Source organism: Pagrus pagrus, assembly GCF_965226575.1.
Source record: "Pagrus pagrus genome assembly, chromosome: 16".
Taxonomy (NCBI): Eukaryota; Metazoa; Chordata; class Actinopteri; order Spariformes; family Sparidae; genus Pagrus; species Pagrus pagrus.
Window position 1 is genome coordinate 6,833,742 of NC_140200.1, and position 19,748 is coordinate 6,853,489.

Consider the following 19,748-nt stretch of genomic DNA (forward strand, 5'->3'; position numbering starts at 1 on the left):
ATGTAACACCAGGCAAAAGTGTTACACTCTATTCACAACAGAATCTGACTAGTCCAGCCATTCATTGTGCATTTATGTCATTGTTCAATCAGAGTCAATAACTAAAATTAGGGATGACTTCTGAAAAGCAGTACAGTTAAACTATATTTTAACTGGAAGTGATGCACCTCTGATAACAGAATAGTTGGGAAATTCACTTATTTATCTTTCTTGTCGAGAGTTAGATAAGGAGGTTGACGCTACATTCATCTTTGTTGGATTATTTTATGGCTAGGAGCAGTAACACCCTGCAGCTGCTGACCTGGCAACCTCATGGCGACAAGAAGAATCCAGGAAGTGACTGCACACAGACAAGAAATAGTCCAGCACACCCCCTACAACCACAACTTTGTGCATACATCAAACAAACCGGATAACATGTAAATTAGGTGCTAGCAGGTGGATTTATTTTTAGATTTGGCTAGCTCTAGTTTCCCTCTGCTTCCAGTCTTTATGCTAAGCTAAGCTAGCGAGCTGCTGGATGTAGCTTCACATATAGTGGAGAGACATCAAAAGGGTGGTGTCAATCTTGTCGTTCAACTCTCCACAAGAGAGCACATAAATGTACATTACAAAAATGATCAACCACTGCTTTGTTTTTCTATTTATGCCTTTAGTTCAAAGGTTGCCAAACCTTGGTCCACAGACCAGTACCCTACTGGGCCGCAAGGAAACCAGGTACCAGTAATTTAATGCACAACTACAGGCTATTTTTTCTGCAATTAATGTGAAAGGTATTGCACAATGTAACCAGTCCATTATCACCACCTTCCAGGCTTAAGTAGTGAATGAAATGTAACCACAATTAAATCAAGCCCAGTCTCAATTTCGTAGTTTTTATGCTTGTGCACTTTCTAGTGTACCTTCTCTTTTCTCATGTCTCTCTCCCTGTCTTTTAATAACTCACATCAAGCCTTATTTGTGTGCTGGGAGAAAAAAAAGAAAAAACAAAGAGACTAATGGGTGACCCTGTGTTTACTTTGTGTCCAGCATGTGTACTGATAGGGTGTGGCGAGATAAGATGCTACATGTGACCAATACCTCGGTGTCTGCACTGGCGTTGGAATGAGATTCGGCTTCTTTTTCTGTCACTTGCTCAGACTTCTCTGCCTCCTTCTCTTCCACTTCCTCTGCGTGACCATTCACTTCTGGGGCAGGCCCCTCCTCGTCCTGTGTCACCTTGTTAACCTCTTCCTCTGTGGCTGGGACTTCCTTGGTCGGAGAGGTCTTCAGATAGTAAAAAACCCAATCAGACATTTGTGTTTGGAACATGAAATGTTTGCTGTTTGATAATTTAGGCAAGGTTTTCTAATCAGTCATGACATAATATAATCAGTCAAAGAAGATTTTACCTGGCTCTGAGACTTCTGCTTCTTAAGCCATGTTGGCAGGTATCGAGATATTCCTTTCCCCTCTTTGCCTTCTTTCTCCTTCTCCTTCTCTTTTTCCTTCCCCTCTCCCTCTGCGTTCGCTATTTCCTCAGTTTCTTCCTTGGCTTTTTCCGATTGGTCCGGCTGAGCGGCTGACTCCTCTGCTTTCTCCTTCACCTCCGTCTCAGAGCCCGCTTCTGTTGTCATGGTGACACGTCAACCTGCAGAGCGACAAAGAAGAGTGACGAGAGGGCGTTAGATTGGTTTTCAAGTATCAAAATATTTTTTTTTAATGTGAAACATGGTTTTTATTTAGGGGTTTGATTTCACTGGATCATCATCTTAAAAGAGATGCCAAATCATATTTTGTGGCTTCACTTAGTTCTGGCAACTCGCATCACAGAGAACTGGAGAAAAATCACACTGCCACACTGAATTTGGCAAGAATGTAAATTTTTAATGGCACACAACTTGGATTTTAGTCTGGAGTATCTTTAATAAATGAGCCACATGGTCCCATGGTTTCTTCTTCAAGAGCGCTCAATGCTTCCCTCTACAAAACAGAATGGTAGACAAAGAAAATATCTCTGGAAATATGACGCTATTAGATAATTAAGTCGTGTCATGTAGGGAATACAACAGAATGATCAAATATATTGGGTTATATAAGTCTGAAGAATCTGGCCCTTTGGCTCACAGCTGTAAGCACATGAGCTCATAGCTGTTTAAAACATTAGCTCTTGGATTTGAGTCGACCACGTCTCTTTTGCACAAGTACACAAAAACAGAGTTTAGGATGTTATTATGTCACACAGGTTTCATCTGGGTCAACAGCTGGTTACAAGGTTGCACACACTGTGAAGGAGGGGAAATTACTCAAGTCTTAATATATGAGTCATTGGTTTTACAGCTGTGGCCAACACACACACACATACACAGACACACTCTTCAACCCAAATATCTCTGGCAGCGCTGTCCACACACACCTCATCACAGCAACAGACAGTGTTATTCAGCATGACACTAATTTGTTGATAACACTCGATGGCCAGGACATTGGTCTTGAGGGTAAGTTGAGGTCGGAATATGCAAACATGCCTGCACACACTGTTTGGTCTGTTGCATGTGTTTTAGCATTTCCACACGAGCCACTTCAGGCTGAGGGGTAAAGCATGATTCACACACTATGAAGTCATTGTCATCCTCTGTCCTTTCAACTGTTCACAATCTTTCTCAGCCTGTTTTTCCTCACTCTCTTCATCTCTCTCTCGACCTCTCCCTCTGATTCTATTATTCATTACGTCGTCTGCGTTTTACTTTCTGACCGCCTTACCAATACTCTGACTTTCTCTTTTCTGCCCTGCCACCTTCAATAAGAGAGGACACACACACACACACACACACACACACACACACACACACACATGCACACACACAGACACTCACGTCCAGAGTGCAGCAGTGGTGTGCAGGGAGGGGGCGGGAGTAAAAATAGAACAGGTCTCCTTACGCATGATCGGCTAATGAGGTAGGGAGGGGAGGAGGGGAGATGGATGGAGAGAGGTGTGTGTGTGTGGTAGTAGGTGTGTGCAAATGTTAAGAGAGGCAAAGCTGTATGTTGTGCAGATAAGAGATAAAACACAACTGACTTTTATCTCAGACAGAGGGAATCCCAGAACAGACCACTGGTTCATATCAAAGATGGAAATCTTAAAAATCAGGTCAGGAATATATTTTAAGCCATGCTGTTCGTTTGCGCTTCAGTCCACCACTTTGGTTCAGAATAAAATATCTTAACAGCAGGGTGGACAGAAATAAAATAAATTTAACAGCCACTTATGTTCCCCTGGGGATGAATTGTAATAACTTGGTGATTCCTTATGATCCCTACATGACCGAATACCAAATACCATAATGACATTCCCAGCTTTAACAGCATTGTGTGTGTGCAAAGCTTAGCATGTTTAAATTATACTTGCTAAATAACAGCTTGTTATCATTGTCAGTTAGAGCATGTAAAAATACTGATGACGCTAATGGCTGGAATGCTTAGTCTGGAAAAAGACTAAAAATAGAAAAAAATAAACATCTCCGGCAGTTATTACGAGCAATAGAGAGTGCCATTTGCAAAAATGTGGAGCATTATTTAGATAAATGACCACATACATTTCAGTTTAAGTCAACAGAACAAGCAGTTTTCAAAGAGAAACAGCCACCTTATTTTTGCTAAAGATGGAAGAAAAGCTATTTCAGTTCCTGAGAATAACAGGCATGGTCATGGTCACCATGTGGCCGTGATGACACCGTTGCACAGGGTTTTAAATGTGCAAGAAAGGGGGATTAGTGAAATGCTTGAAGTGTGCAGGCTGCCATCTGTGGAGGTCCAAGACCCAAATACATTTTAAATCAATTTGAGCATATTCTTGTCCCTTTTTATGAGGATTTGCCCAATTTGCTCCTCCCTCATTCTAACCCTAAAGTAGAGACACTGCACACACTGCATTTCTCAATGGACTAACTAGCAGTGTATGCATGTGTGCGTTTGTGTGAGTTGGCATCAGACTGCAGCTTTTTGCAAGATGTTCGTCACGGCCGCTTAGGCCTGCTTTAAACCAGCCCCTCTCTCTCTACAACTGTTAAACACCGGGAACCTTGTTCTACCTCCCTCACAGTTTTCTAACTCGCTCCCTCCTCACTCTCCATCTCGTTCTACCCATCTTTCTCTTCTATTCTACAGCCCAGGGTGCCTCTTTTCCCTTTTTCACTAAATCTCTGCACTCATCTCTCTCTCCCCTCTCTCAATCCCTTTCTTCCGGGCCCCCTTTCAATCCCCTCCAATCGTCTGCTCGCATCATCTCCCCCTAAACCCCTCCTCTGTCTCTCTTCTTCCCACAGTCCATATAAACAATAGCAGTATTACAGCCCCTGTTCATATACACGCATGTACACACACAATGTTTTACGGCAGTAAAGTCTTCTGTATAACGTCTAATGTTGCATTTATATGGACACTATTGTATCCTTAATAATCAGAATATTGTCTCACGTAACTACCTTAATTGGAAGAAACTGACTTGATCAGAGGGAATTTTCAATCAGGTTGCGAGCGGTTGTGTTAGCCTTTGATACTCCAATCAATAAGGAAAATGTTATTGCCTATCAAGCACTTAATCTGGTCATTTCTCTCTAGTTGGAATTATTTTTACACCTCTGTAAGATCTTTTACTAATCACCTAGAGTTGTACATAAGTAAGGCATCATATCGCTTACAACAATAAAATATCAACATTAAGAAAAGGTTTGTCATGGTTCCAATATCATTTTCACCCAACAGACTGAGCATAAGGCTCCAGCAAGTAAGCTGCTTATAAAAGTTACATTTTTGTTCACATAATTGTCGGTTTGTCAAAATGACTTATGCCGAATTTAGACTCAACTTTATTTTGCTTGCATGTCAACAGTTTTGTTGGAATATCTGATCAGAATGACTTCAATCAGGTATTACAAATATTTTCCATGTAACAACAGTTAGTGTTAATCATCACAGTTTAGTATTCTTATATGTGATTGAGCTGTGACAGCAGTTTCATATAAATGGGGTCAAACATGGGTTGCTTTAAGCATGCCCGCGTCATGTATACATCTCGTGTATGAAAGAGGTTGAACTACTTTCAGACGTTCTGTTTCTGGTTGTTTGATCAAGAAAGCTTCTCTTCATGAAGACTTTGTATAGAGGCGAATACTGTCCAACTCGTTTGTTGTTGGGACGATTTATCTGGCCAGTTTAAAGGCAATTAGCAGCGATCAAGTAACCCAGTTGTCCAAATAGGCAAACAATAAACACAAACTTAGACACACAGCTAGTCTTGCCAGTTTAATTAGACGAGGTCTGTCTGTTTTTGTGCTTTTTTCTGATTCAACTGTTCCTCTCTAACACTCACTCAGAGACTAATACACGCACTTCCTTATGTTGTCATTATCTAAAAGCTTATATACTTTCTGGCTGCTTGCTGTTAAAAGCAGCTTATCAGTATTTAGTTAGTTTCAGTAAGTATTTTTTAATCTTATTATTTGCTTGAGTCGACCAGATTAGAATATGATGTTTTCGTGACAAAAATTCCACTGAGTGTAAATATTCAATGAACAGCTGTTGAGCATGACCGTCACAGCAAAGATGAAAAATTAACTTAAACAGGCACTGACAATGACACTGCAAGGACCCTTTAACCTTTGCCTCCGTTGATAGCTCTTTCAGGCTTTACTGCTGCACTACGCAAGGTGCTAAATCATCTTTCCAACACCTGTTGTGTTAGTTTCTGCTTTCCAAATGAATGGTTAAATAAACAGGCAGACACAACTAAATATCTTACCTATCGTTTCTTCAGTTGCTTTCTTTTCCCTGTAAAGGAAAGGTCCTTTTGTCTCTTCTCTTATTTTCTTAGTTCTAACTTTCTTTTTGCCTTTTATCTTTCTGCTTGCCTTCTTTTCCTTCACTTTCGTTCATCCACCTCTTAGCAAAAGCCTGCCCTACAAAACTGTCATTGCCATTTTCTCTCCTCCATCCTCTCCTCTCTCCCTCAGAGCACTGCGCCCGCTTCCCTTGAGACTATCGCTCGGAGAAACAAGGGCAGAAAATGAGAGAGAACGGAGTGGATGGGGGGTGGAGATGGTGAAGAAGAGTGTGTGAAAGTGAGGAGCAGAGGCAAAGGGAGTGCTGAAGGAAGAGAGACCAAGATGGAGATTCATATTACATTCTAAGGAAAGAAAATATTACTAAATAAATAAACAGCGATCCCTCAGACAATAACGCCAAGGAAGATACTCCACCCACCAGATTTTTCTATTCTGGCTTAAAATCCCTGCAGTGAGAGTACTGTTGACTTTTGTACACCCTTTTACTCACCAGATTCCCTGAATGTGACCATATCCTCATTTCCACGTAACAGTGCTGCTGTTTTTACCCCACACAAACACCATATTGCAGCCACACAAAGTGCAAACCTTACAGCACTTCCACTTACAACTTTATTGCCGTCTGTGATGGTTTTAGGGTTGTTGTCATAGCAACAACAACTTCCTGACATGGCCTGTGGCCGAGAGATAAAATGTTATGCGAGACAGACGCAGGATTGAGTGTAAAAAGTCAAGAAACGGAGAGAAAAGCCAGAGTTGACTCACCGGCTTCAATGGTTTTTACATTGGTGTTCTTTTACTATCTGATAAAGCGGATGTGACAACTCTGTCTAATAAAAAGAAAACATATACATACCCGCCCTCCCCCCACGCTTCTAGGGGCAGACTGGGGGCAGAGAGGGGAGGAACTGGTTTCCATGGCAACGACATTCATGGACTACAACTATAAATCCCCATGGAGACAAGAGATTACCACAGCAAAAATACAGATTAGTGGATGAGCGTAGAAGTGACAATGGAGATTATTACCGTGCATAAACCCATTTCAAAGCACATCAGATTTACAGCACATATTACATGCCGGACCTACAGGAACTGTAAGAGCTACTCTCCCCTCCCTGCTCTCATCCTTGCTGATGGACCACACCCACTGGCTTACAGCAGCCCTATAAAATGATATCACGATTCTTGTATCCATCTGGTCCATGTCCTTTTCCTGTAAAACTAGACAATGTGTGAGCTGCTGCTAGTAATACTCCTGTGCTGTGTAGAGCTATTTACAGTAATTTTCAGAGAAATTCAAGGTACACAATCATCGAACCAAACCATCAAGGCAATCAAGGGACAAACAACTGCAGTATAATCATTGCAACCCACTTCACAGAGTACCAGAGGGGCAAATTGACAAACTGTTTTCAAAGCCAATGGGCAGAGAACAGCAAAGAAATCGACATGTTTAGAGTCTTGCTTTGGGGCAGTTGGATGTAATTTCCAACCTCAGCTCAGTCCCACCTAAAAAGGCTCTGATTGGCTTGGTTGTTTTTCCAAAAGAGGAAACAGCCACTGATGAGAGAAACACAACCCTCTGACTGGCCTGATGAGATCTGAGATGTGGGCAGTGAGTCAGAGATCTGGGACCAGGATAACCTGTGTATGAAATTAGTAACAGGTGTTTTTATATCATAACTTACCACATCTAATCCAGGGATGTGTGTGTTTATTTGCATGTAGTATGTGTGCAGGGGTGCTGCGCAGTGAGGATTCAGTGTATTAGCTGTCAGTACCAGCTGGTTTCGACCTCATGTCACACACAGACACACCCACGCAACACTGCCTATGTTGATTCATTAAAAATGCCCATTGAATATGGGTGTACTGCTCAAGTTGAAATGACCAGTCCCAATATTGATTGCAATATTGGACTATTACTTACTTACAATTTTGACACTACACAATTGCGTCAAGATATAAAAGACAGCTCTACATTAATAAAGTCATAGCTTTTCATTGTTTCCTTTGGTGTTTCAAAGGCGTGTTGCAACTTCGATTCTAACTCAAACTTTGTAACAAATTGAATGTCTATCTATTGTTGGTTACACCAACTCAATGGTGAATCAAGCTGTTGTAATAAAAAACTAAAAAAAAACTTTTAACCTAAAACCAATCATCTGCTGATCTTCAAAAATCCAGATGCGATAGTCTAACAATAGCATAGCCTTCAGCACTGAAAAAAAAAACAAAACTGAATCATGAGTGAAATGATTCAAAAGACACTTTGAGTGTTTAATATTGTGCCCTATAGTGTTTCTATGGAGTCTGCAGCCATACTAGCTCTGTAAGGTTGAACAATAATACTCAGGCATCATCTGTTACCATCTTAGTTTAGCGTGTTACTTACAACACAGCCTATTACAGCTGATGCTGTCTGCAGTTTTGAGCGCATTTGGTCAGAAACCAAACTACTGGAAAAATGATCATGAAATGAACAGTTATCCATCCTGATGGGTGGGGACATGGTGGTGAGACATTTTTCTAAAAAACACAAATGTCAACCTCGTAGTGGCTCTAGAGGAAAAAAGGGGATGGAATTCAAATTTGTTGTCTGGAAAGTTTTCTGCTGGTCCATCCAGTGGATGTTGAAATAATGAACTCAATACTTGAACACTGGGCCTGCTGAGGTTACAGGATGAAAAGTTAGAGATTACCAGAGTCAGAAAGATTAATCATCTGGGGACCTAGAACATTTGTAAAAAAAAAATTCATGGCACCCCATCAAATAGTTTCTGAAATACTTCAATCTGGACCAAACTGGTGGGCAAGCCAACAGATCAACTCTACCATCCCTAAAGTGACTTAAAATACAGCACAAATATTTTAAGCTGTGGTCGTCACAAAAGGGACCCCAAAAACTGCCAACTGTATTTAACTTCAATCAGTTTACAACCAACAACGGCAATAATTTAGGCTGTAGTCTGCCTGTAAAACATGTTGAAATTAACAACCCTTTCATCCCTACAGCAGCATTGCTTGCCGTCAGTGTGGATATGTGTTAGTGTCTTAATTAAGCTACAAAGATTGTTTCTGACAGCTGATGTACCCTAAGTTCACTGGACTCCTATAAAGGAAAGCATTGAAAATCGATTGGCCATGGTTCAGCTGAGACTAATGAATTAAAAAATCCAATCAAGCAGATCGCGCTGGGACATCCCGAAATGCTGATCACTGACGCAACAAGCCAACAGCTTTTCAAACTACTCCAGCTGACAGTTACTGAGCCCCAGTTTTGCATTGAAATAACCACACACATGCACAGAAGAGTGCAGAATCCTAATCTGTGCTGTTCTCTTGTACGATCTGTCCATCTGTCACGCAATGACACATGCATACGCACACACACAAATATGCCAATACACAGATATACACACACACAGAAGGCACACACACATTAACAGATTTCAAAACATATGTGAACACACACTCACTGATCCACTAGCTATGGGCTTGCATTGTCAATCACTCATGGACAAACACACACATTCACACACACTGGCTCGCTGGTGTGAAAATTCGGAACATGCCTGTCCCTTTACACTGCACTCTGACCCTCAAACTGAGGATTACACAAAGGATAATCCCGGTGTGTGTTTGTGTGTCTATCTGCCCGTCTATCCATTCATCCCTTCATCTTACTCTTCGTCTCTGCCCGTCCCTTCTCCTCCCAGCTGCACCTGACAAACACGTCACTGCTCTCAAAGAACAAATGCAAGGGCACAAATTCTCCATTGTCTCTTTGCTGCCTTCGGTTTGAGCTTAGCAAATGAATGGTCAGCTCACGAGGTATGTTTAAATGACCCATACTGTGTCATTACTTTTGTTACCATATCATTACTGTCAGCTCATAACTGCTATTGTCAGCTGCAAAACTATACGGCAGTAAAATCAGCAAGTTTTACTCTTCAACAACGCCAACACACACTTTTCGGTTCATTGCTGCTCTAAGTAATAATACTGCAGGTTCTGCCTCATTTAACTATAATAAAGCATGTCCTCTTCCACTGAGCTATGATAATACACTTTATTGCCATTTTACTCAGAGTTACATGGAGCTCGCTTCATTTGGTCTAGAACAAGCGGAAAAAAAGATAACTAATGCATTTTAGGTCAGGTCCGCTTCCTGTTCACATTTTACAAGGAAACTAAAGGAGAAAACATGAAGTCATACAGACTGACAGGTAACTTGTTGATTGGACAATTTTGGCGATTGTCATCCTGAATCATCAAGACCCACGAGGGGAACTCAAACTCCAGTGACTGATAGAAGTTTATACAGTTTATGCTTCTGATGTGAATTTATGTTCTTTGGTGTCACAAAAAGCTAATAAGCCTAACTGGTATTATTAGACTGCAAATTAACAGGATAATTAGGAATAATGACTAACAGCTAGAGAAGAAACGGAGATGTCTTGTAGCCTCAAGATTCAGGGTGATTTTCTGTGGGATCAGTCACATACTTTGAGGGGTGTAATTTGTATAATATGGCCAGAATATGATGGTCTGAAAACGTAGGGGTGATACAACAACAAAGACGACGACTGCTGCTCTTTGCCAGCTATCCTTGACTGTTGCTAGCTACTGTTAGCTTGTATTTTTCTGTTTAGTAAGGAATATAGAATTAAGCGTATTTCCTTTCTGAGATATTGTGAGTTCACTTTGTTTATTCATTACACTAACAGGTGGCATATGTCTGCCAGACAACATTAAATTTCATTTTGCATTATTGGTAAGAAATGTGAAATACACTTGTGAGAAATGGATGGATGGTGAGAGTAGAGAGAAAATGGAACAAAAAATGTCGATGTAAGAAAACAAATGTATCATGAATCCTATGTCCGAGCATTATAAGTCTCTCTCTTTCTGTGTGTGTGAGAATAATGGGTCAGCTCATAACTACTATTGTTAGCTGCTAAACTCCCCTATTCAGCGATTAAAGCAGTCAGGCGCGAGTGCCCTGTCTGTGTGAATGTGTGAGCGACTGTGTGTGTGCGTGTGTGTGTGTGAGAGAGAGAGACAAAGAGTGAAAGTATGGGTGGGTCACACGAGTGCACATGAGATACAGTTTGCTATGAGTGTGTGCGTGAGGCAGCCAAAGAGACGGAAAAGAAGAGAGGGAGAGAGCAGGCATTAGCTGGGAGGAGAGGAAGAGCGGGTGAGCGAAAGAGAAGACAACGAAACTCATGGGGAGAACGAACACAGCTCAACGTACTCTCTCCCCAGAGTAGAAGTGGGTGTGGTGTTACTATGGCGACGTACATCCCATAGAGGGCGGTGACAACAGGTGCTTTGGCAAAACAAATGACTTCATGAGCATCGAGGCTCATTATTACAGCTACCACGTGTTGCAATTTGATGCAACATCCAACAATGAAAGAATGTTTGAACCGACAAGCCTCAGGGAGAACTCTACATCAAGAAGTTAATACCACATATCTAACTAAGCTCTGCTGGTGACTGACTGATCTATCGCATCTTATGTTCACTTCACATTAATTCAGAGAACACCGCAAGTATTAGTGTAAGTCCAAGAGCAAAGTACGTCCAAACTGTTTTCAGATAAAGTACCTAAAAAAGGTACATGTGAGAATTGGCCACCTGTTGAACTCACACTCCAAACAAATAGGGGACAGCATATCACCAGAGTCTTCGCTAACTGTAGCTGCCGTTACCTAGTTAGCTCAGTTAGCCGTGTAGCTAGCGGCCTTATTAGCTGACTCAAGTATGCCTGCACTGTGAGCTCCCACCACTAGCACAGGAGCCTTGGACCGCTAGGAATAACTGGTTAACATGCTAACTTCAGTAGATGTCTCTGCAACACAATACATGGGCATCTTTGTCATAATGTCAAAACTGATATTTCTTCACATTCCGCTCGTATTGTTTAAATGTTTTAAAGTAAACTCTTAGCCCAGCTGTGTTTAGCCCTGTTAGCTGTTGGTGCCGTTAATCAAACACACACACAGTCTGCTGCCCACCGGCTGCTAACAGCTCACTAGCTTTACTATTTGAAAGTGTAACCCCTGTTGACTAGGAAGTTCCCTACGTCCTTTCAGTTTTAATGCATCATATTTTTCATAGGTCTCCTGCCTGGTAGCCAACCAATGATATCAACTACAGTAACAGCATGAAACATATGCTCTGTTAACGCTCTGTTCAGTTTCTATAACTACAGTATTGCTCAGAAAATGACAAACATAAATACATACACAAATCCCTCCTGAAGATGATATCTGTTTGTCCGCAACACATTTCTATCTCTCCTGGTAGAGTTAGGCTTGAGCCCTGCTTTTAAGGCTGTGAACATGTAATTGCTTGAATATGTGTTCGGTGTGTGGACATGCACCTATACAATCTATAGCTGCACCAGCAAATATCATGTCATGCTGAAAGTGCGGTCAGTAACACTGCAATGATGCAATAGGGAAAGTCCGACATACACCAACTCACAGCTGCCTGCAATTCATTTTCTAACTACTAACCCTTAAACCTTAAGTCTAAAATTAGACATTCCCCTTGTGAACACCATAAGATGTCCTCATTTTCAGAACATCATCCTGTTTTCTCAATTACTGCGAGGACATGTTGCCTCTAATGTCCGGAGACACACATCATTATGTGAAATATGTTGCAGCAACCGCCTCTTCACTGGCGTCAGGTCAGTCAAATGACCAGACAGATGATTCAAGCGGCTGGTATCTGTTAATCCCAGACCAGTGACCTCCGGCCCCTAACCAGGAAACAGGAAGCATGGTGAAGGGGGCAACTTCAAACTCTTCTCCTGTTTCACTCGGTTAATCTCCCATCCGTCCATCTTTATCTTTGAATCTCATTTTTATCCACACATGCGTGTCAGTATCTGTCTCTCTCTTATTAGGAACCTGTCACCATAAAAACAGGAAATGACTAGAGTGCAAAACATCCGTACAATCATGTTAAGTATCTCTGTCCCTGAACATTTGTGCCCTCTGACTGATCAGAATGGAAATTCCCAGTTTTTTGACTTTTTCCTCACACATAAGGGAGAGAGCCAAAGTACCACCACCTCTCCTAGTTAGCTTCTGTTCAACTAACTTCTGTAACTTAATAGGTATTTTTATTGTGGGTTTCTTTATTCAGTCAGTTTAAAATGATCTAGCTAAGCTAAATGTGCCAAAACTCCTGAACCATCTATCATAAAATCAAATATCTTTTAGATATACAACAAAGATGTCTGCATTCCTTGGACCTCCCTTGTCTCAGCCCACCCGCTCACCAGTGAATATTTGTGACCTGTGGGAAACAGTGTTAATGCCCGTGCTTTCTGTCTGTCTGAACCTCCTCCACACACACAAACACAGTTCACTGGGTTCTTTACACTCTTTCCAAAATGTTTCACAAACTTCAGAGATTCCCAAAAGGCTGCTAATGAGAACAAGTTAGCTGGTCTGCACTCCCACTAAACCCTCTTGCCCCAGACACTCCTCTCCTCTCACTTCCTTTTCCTCCCCTCATCCCTTCCTCTTTATCGCTCGGCCCTGGTAGCCCAGCTCCTGTGCTCCCACCCCTCCTCTCTTCTTCTCAAGCACTTCCCTGACTCTTTTATTGTCAGCCAATGAATGAACGGTCAAAACATGATGAATGACGAAAATTAATGAATGGTTAAAATAATTAAATGATGAATGACCTAATCCATCAATCAATCAGTGAAAGAATGAATGACCTAATAAAATTAAGAAAATCTTTTGTTTTACCAGATGCCATCTGACGGCAGACTAAAAGGCACAATTCACCATGAATAATGTGGACGCAAACTAGAAACCTGCTATTCCTTCCAAACTGGTGAAATATATGATAAAATTTGGCACGGGATTAAATTCAAGTTAATATTTTCCGATGATGAATAATGTTTGTGAATGCAACTGTAAAAACCTATATTCTCAATAACGATTAGGTGGAAAAAATCAAATAAACCGGTACGTTACATATTTAAAAACAATAACTGATTACATATTTAAAAAGACAACTGTGTTTGCCCATTGTGTTTTTAGACTTCTTAGAGTAACACGGCTATATTATTGCATATTAATTCATGGAGTGGATCCATATGCTGGTTCCAGATTGTTAAATGCAAGGATTTTATGCCTTTTCTTATCATATTTGAATGTCTGTAGGCTTAGGACTGTTGCTCATATTAAAACAATCTCGAAAAATACTTCAGGTTGTGTTTCTGAAATTCATAATGGGCATTTTTCCATAGGCAAAATGATAACATTAATTGAAATAATCTGAAGATTAACCGATAATGAAAACAACTTTTAGCTGATACCCTTACCCTTAGAGTATATATTTTTTTCTCTCGCAAATATGCTTAAGGGATCATGACCAACATGACCGCTAAGAGAAAATGACACTTGTTGTTCACATGGAAACAACCCTTTCATCTCTCCTGGTTTGCTTGACATTCTGAACTTGTGCCAATGATTTGTCACCCCACTATAAAGGATGTTTAGATCACATATCAGTATTTACAGCACAACATTATCCATTTTTATGCTCATATAAACCTCAGAGCCAACATTTCCTCGCGCTGCACCCTAAGATGCGGCATTTTAAAAAGATGAAGGCTCTGCCCCGTCCTTCCATGCTCTGTTCAGCCTCTCTCTGTGAGAATGTGACCCTATGCTGATTAATCTGTTTTTAACTATGTCTGGACCTCTGCCAAAGCCACAGGCCCACGCTCTCTCTCTTGTTTTTTATTCTATCGCTTCTTTCAGAGCTGGACACTTGCTGGGGAAAGGCAGTTTGCCCTCTCTTTCTCCCTCTGTGATGTAAAATGTTCCCCTTCAACACCAGGATTTTCTTTTCTCCTCTAATGGACCCTCTTATTTAACAAAACAACATGACTCTACTAATCTAATAACTCTATTCTTATTGTTTCTATTAAGCTTGTTGATTCAATGCAATTAAGATCACACCAATACTTAGATGCTATTACAATGGCAGTCTTTTACTATTCTACTCTTTACCCTGGCCCTCTTACCTCCCTCTCCCTTTTTGTCCATCACACACCTCCTTCTACATCTCTATCCCCCTTTCACTCTCTCTACCTCACCCTCTCACCCGCCCTCCTTCCATCCCTCCCTCCCTCCGTCCCTCCGTCCCTCCCTCCCTCACTGTCTCTGTAATAAGCTGAACATTGCATTACAGTTTCCATTCATCCATGCCTCTCTGATCTTCTCTGCGTGAATGCGAGTCCCGCGGTGCCTGCTGGCCAAGCACCTCTGAAAGCTAGAGGCTAATACTCTGCCGGTCACGGCTGACTGCTACACTGTAGGATACGTCCACCTTAGTAATTGTTGTGACTGTCCCAGTGTCACTACCATCCTGGAGGAGATGAAAGCCTTCAATTGTAATTTGGATTTACAGAATTAAACCACTCTGACAGACTAGAAGAGGGCGATATAATGCACTAATCCACACTGTAACCAACTGGGAATGTTGCCATTTTGATTTTTTGTTTATTATTATTCAAAGAAAGAAATATCTGTGACAGTTTAAAGGAGAATAAAGTTTTCTTTTCTTAAAAACACAGTCAGTACTTGTCATTCAATCCGATGTGGGACAGTAGGGCTATATGTATGTGCCTGAGTTGATGTGACGCGTTTTGCTCCTGTTGAACCGACAGGGTCTGGATGAAAACACACACACACACACACACACACACACACACACACACACACACACACAAAGGGATGTTCCCATAGCCTTTCCGAATGGTTAAGCAATATTTCTCACTCTCTCTGTCGCTCTCAGCCAGCCTCTCTTCCTCTCTGCTCGCTTCTGTATCCCTTCCTTTCTCCTTTTGTCACTCCATCTCTGGTTTCCCATTTTCCTATTTTTAAACTTGGCTTTCTACCCCTCAAAAGGAGACAAGAGTGGAAGCAAGTACAAGCAGAGTGGAGTACATGCATTTGTGGTTTTCTTGTTAACTAACGCAGCAGTGATGACACATTAAAAACAATTAGAAGTTATAAAATATTATGATATTGAGAGCAAATTAAAAAAAATATTGCTCGCCTTCTAGCTAACCCAGAGCTAGTTCCAGCTACGTTTAATGAGCAGATTCTCCCACCAGAACAACCAATTAGGGCTTCTCTCATTAGTGGGTTTGACAGAGCCACCACTGTTCTACACATCCTGAGAGTCTGAGAATGAACATTGCCCCGATGATTTCCCTTACAGACTGCCAGACAAAGACTTTATGTTGAGTAGTAAATGTTCCAATACACGTTCTCTATGCATCATGAAGTCTTTAACCCAAACCGAAGTGGATTTTCTCGTACTTGACTGCGAGTGCACCTTCATGTGCTGCGTGTACTAAATGACCTGAAGACCTGTAACACAATACCACACAATAGCACTGCAGAAAATAATACCAATGTGAAGCATGTGATGTTTGATAGCTGCTAAGACTATTTAAAGAGTGGTGTTAAATTAACTCTGGTGATTTCTGGGTCTTCAGTTCTGTGATGTTGTTGTACTGCACTGGTTTACTTGTCTCTGCTCACAAACCGATCAGTGAGGGACACATTTAATGTCAAAAGACCTGCATAGAAATCTTAATGAGTCTGTGTAAGATGAAGTAGTAATTGCATTTTTTATAAACAACGAAGCAGAAGTCTCCACAAAAATGATCAGGTGGGTAGCTCTGAGGCTCGTTCCCTCGTTAATGGAGCTGGAGGGCTGTGTGGCTGGATGCATGATGACCCTGTTATGTAATATGTTCAATTCCACAGGGTTTCCGCTCATCTCTTAGAGAGGTTTAGGTTTGTGCGGAAAGATTATCCATTTTCAAACAGATATAGAGATGGACTCACAAACACAAAGACCTTTACATAGAGAATTTAGCATGACATTTATTTATGTATGTATGTAAAACCGCCTGTTGTCTAGTTTATGCCCATCTCGAGAGATTAAATCGTGCAAAGAAAGCCTAGATGCCCACATGCAAAATACTCAAACATCACTAATGTCCATGACATTGTCCCTGCCCTGATGTCCTCCATTTTTATCTAACCTACCTTTCCTTTCCCCCAGAGGAGAGGAGAATACAAGAAAGCTGAAGGCACCAAAGCGGAGTGCTGATTAAGGTGACGAGTAGTTGGCCCAACACACACACACACACACACACACACACACACACACACACACACAGGCAGACTAATATTAGGGCTATGCTACTAATGATCACCCTTAAACCTAACTCTAACCATCTGCCTGTGCTGTTCTGAGTTATGATAATGTTGCAGGCAGCACACATCACACTATATTGATAAAGCCAAGTATGTTTGCTCAAAAAGAGCCAAATATAACAGAAAAGGCTTGAGAAGTAGCCACCTCAAGTAAGCCTGACTGATGTCTGCAGACATTGATTTTATTTATCAAAACTCAAATTAGATTGATGTAATAGATGTGCTTGCCAGTGGTCACTGACTTTTTACACGTCAGCACAACCTATACGCAGTCTAGTCTGTCGGTCAGTTTGTCGGCCTCTCTGTATGACTATCTGTGTGTGAACTAGTTGAACCCTCGCCATCTGTCAAACACAGTATGACTTCTAATAAGGCTTTGTGTGGGAAACACACACACATGTAAAGTAATGCACACACAGTTCTAATAGTAGTAAGACCATGATGAGAAAGTAAGACACATCTGAACAGACACAAAGCAGTCAAATGCAGGTGCAAATGCTGACTTTTGATAGTTTAAAATCCACCTTTGAGCCATTAAAATGAATCCTTTACCACAAAAATGTGTAGTAATTACATGATCACATTCAAGCTGCAGCTATGAATGGATTAGTTGTGACTATTTTTGGAATTGATTCATTGGTTTGAGTCATTTTTCATCATGAGTCAAGTTTCTTCACTCCTCTATGACAGTAAACTGAATATCTTTGTGTTGTGGAGAAAACAAGACATTTGAGGACTTGAGTGACATTTTTCACTTGTTTCTGGCATTTTATAGATCACACAACAATTCGATTCATCAAGAAAAATGATCAACAGATTAATCAACAATGAAACAGCCGCTAGAATTTAACAGCAGTTTCATTGATGATTTGAGGCACCAAACAAGTAAAACTTTTTTGGAATACAACCTCAAAGTGGAAATAATTGCTTTCTTTTCTCTGTTTCATGTATCTACTGATTGAAAAGTGTCTTCTCTGGATGATGGTCAGACTGAAAAATACTTTACAACATTGGTTTGTGGCTCTCAAAAGTTTACATGGGCGAGGTCCTCACCAAATTACGTTTAAATAATTGATAAAGTACGAAACAGACTGATTGCTAATGGCTCACAATATTCACAAAGTACTGTTGTGGTGGATGATGTTAAAATGCTTTTATTTCACCAGTATATCATAGCTTTTTTTTATGCAGTCAACCAAACATCCTTGTAAATCCCTTGCCAGCATAAAACCACATTAAACTAATCCCCTGAAACTAGTAAAACAACGTGCTGCAGTGTTGCTGCTGGTGGAGGCAGCACCGACTGTGCACAAGGGAACCGACCCACGAATACCATCGCTACACCTCAACTTATTAAACCTGCTTGAATGAAATGCTGCCGTTGATTTCAACAGATTGATGCTTGTACTACTTGTTAACGCAGTGGCAGGAAGAAGCAACACGAACCGTCCCGCAAAGACTGACATGGATGCGGGGATAGTCTTTAAACGTTACGGTACGTTACGTTACGTTACGTTAGCATGATAAGAAGAAGCGACCGCCAACGTTAAATCATCGTGAACTCAACCGTTAGCGGCGGACTTCACCTACACCAGGAAATAAGAGCAGCAACAGTCACGCAGCGGGGTCTATTCATTTGGAAAATGACTTTTAAACATGTCGGTTAACGCTGGTTTCGGCTATGCTAAATGTTAACCGTGAAACATTTGATGCTAACCGCTCCGAACAGCCGTGTGAGACGCGGCGGGACATGAAAGTAGTTTAGCTAGGTGATGATAACAGGGATACTGTGGAGGAAGATAGGCGCCATGAAGCGCCTCTCACACCGAAGGTATGACTTCAAACTCCTGATAACGGATTTGAGAGGGAAGCGTGCTGCTACGCTTGACCATCTCGAAAAAAAAAAAGCTGCTCCCATTCAACGTTACCGTGTTGGTCGGTGCAGGTTGAGCACCTACAGCTGCACTTATCGCATCAAAAATCGACATTAGATAACGCTAAATATCCGAAAAGCATCGAACCAACAGCAGTCGCAAATCACGTGATTTAAAAGGGGGGGGGAAGGATTAAACGTTACCTGTTGTGATTTCCAACGATGCGTGTGGGGAACTTTTCCAAACGTGGCCTCTCACTCTGTTCTCCTCCAAAAAATAACGTACGTCCCCTCTATCTCAGCCTCCAAAAATCTCCACTACAGTCCACACACCGAAAATCTGGCCGAGGCGCAAGGCAGACGTGTCCATCATCACCAAGGCCCGCCCCATACAGTGTAAAACATCTTTTGGCTGTTTCCCATTGGCTCAGAGGAGTTACAGTATTAGATCTCGAGATGTGATTGGACGCCCGCGCTGTCCGTTCGCGTCAGAGGGCCGGTCGATGCAGATGTGGCAGTGGCAGTGTGGCGAGGTAGCTCCCTCTAGAGGTCGGATGGGATCACTGCTTTTTGACCATGATTACTACCATTGGAGTAGGATTGCATTTTGAACTCACACATTGATATTTTCTAAATATTTTCTATTTTTTTTTCACATTAAAATTTTCTAAATAAATGTTCAGGACAATTCCTTTTGAAAAGCTCATTCATATATTAGTTTTTCATTTTAATTTTACCTGGCTTGGTGCCTGAAAGAAGTTTGTTTTG

The 19,748-nt window shown here is 41.3% G+C and overlaps 1 protein-coding gene across 15 annotated transcripts in view; it reads right to left on the reverse strand.

The window, feature by feature from the left end:
• Positions 1–19,400, reverse strand: part of epb41l2 (erythrocyte membrane protein band 4.1 like 2) — a 52,993-nt gene extending 33,593 nt beyond the window's left edge. For 4 of the 15 annotated variants that reach the window (XM_084377091.1, XM_084377099.1, XM_084377090.1 and 1 more), the window contains exons 1-3: positions 19,185–19,386; positions 1,392–1,630; positions 1,081–1,266 (exon numbers count right to left, since the gene is read on the reverse strand). In XM_084377091.1, the coding sequence (XP_084233217.1) occupies positions 1,081–1,266; positions 1,392–1,616 (411 nt within the window). In that variant the 5' untranslated portion in view covers positions 1,617–1,630; positions 19,185–19,386. Of the gene's footprint in view, positions 1–1,080; positions 1,267–1,391; positions 1,631–5,779; positions 6,039–19,184 lie in introns of those variants that run through there. The other 11 variants (XM_084377094.1, XM_084377086.1, XM_084377095.1 and 8 more) reach the window with 8 other exon arrangements.
• Positions 19,401–19,748: the final 348 nt, after the last annotated feature.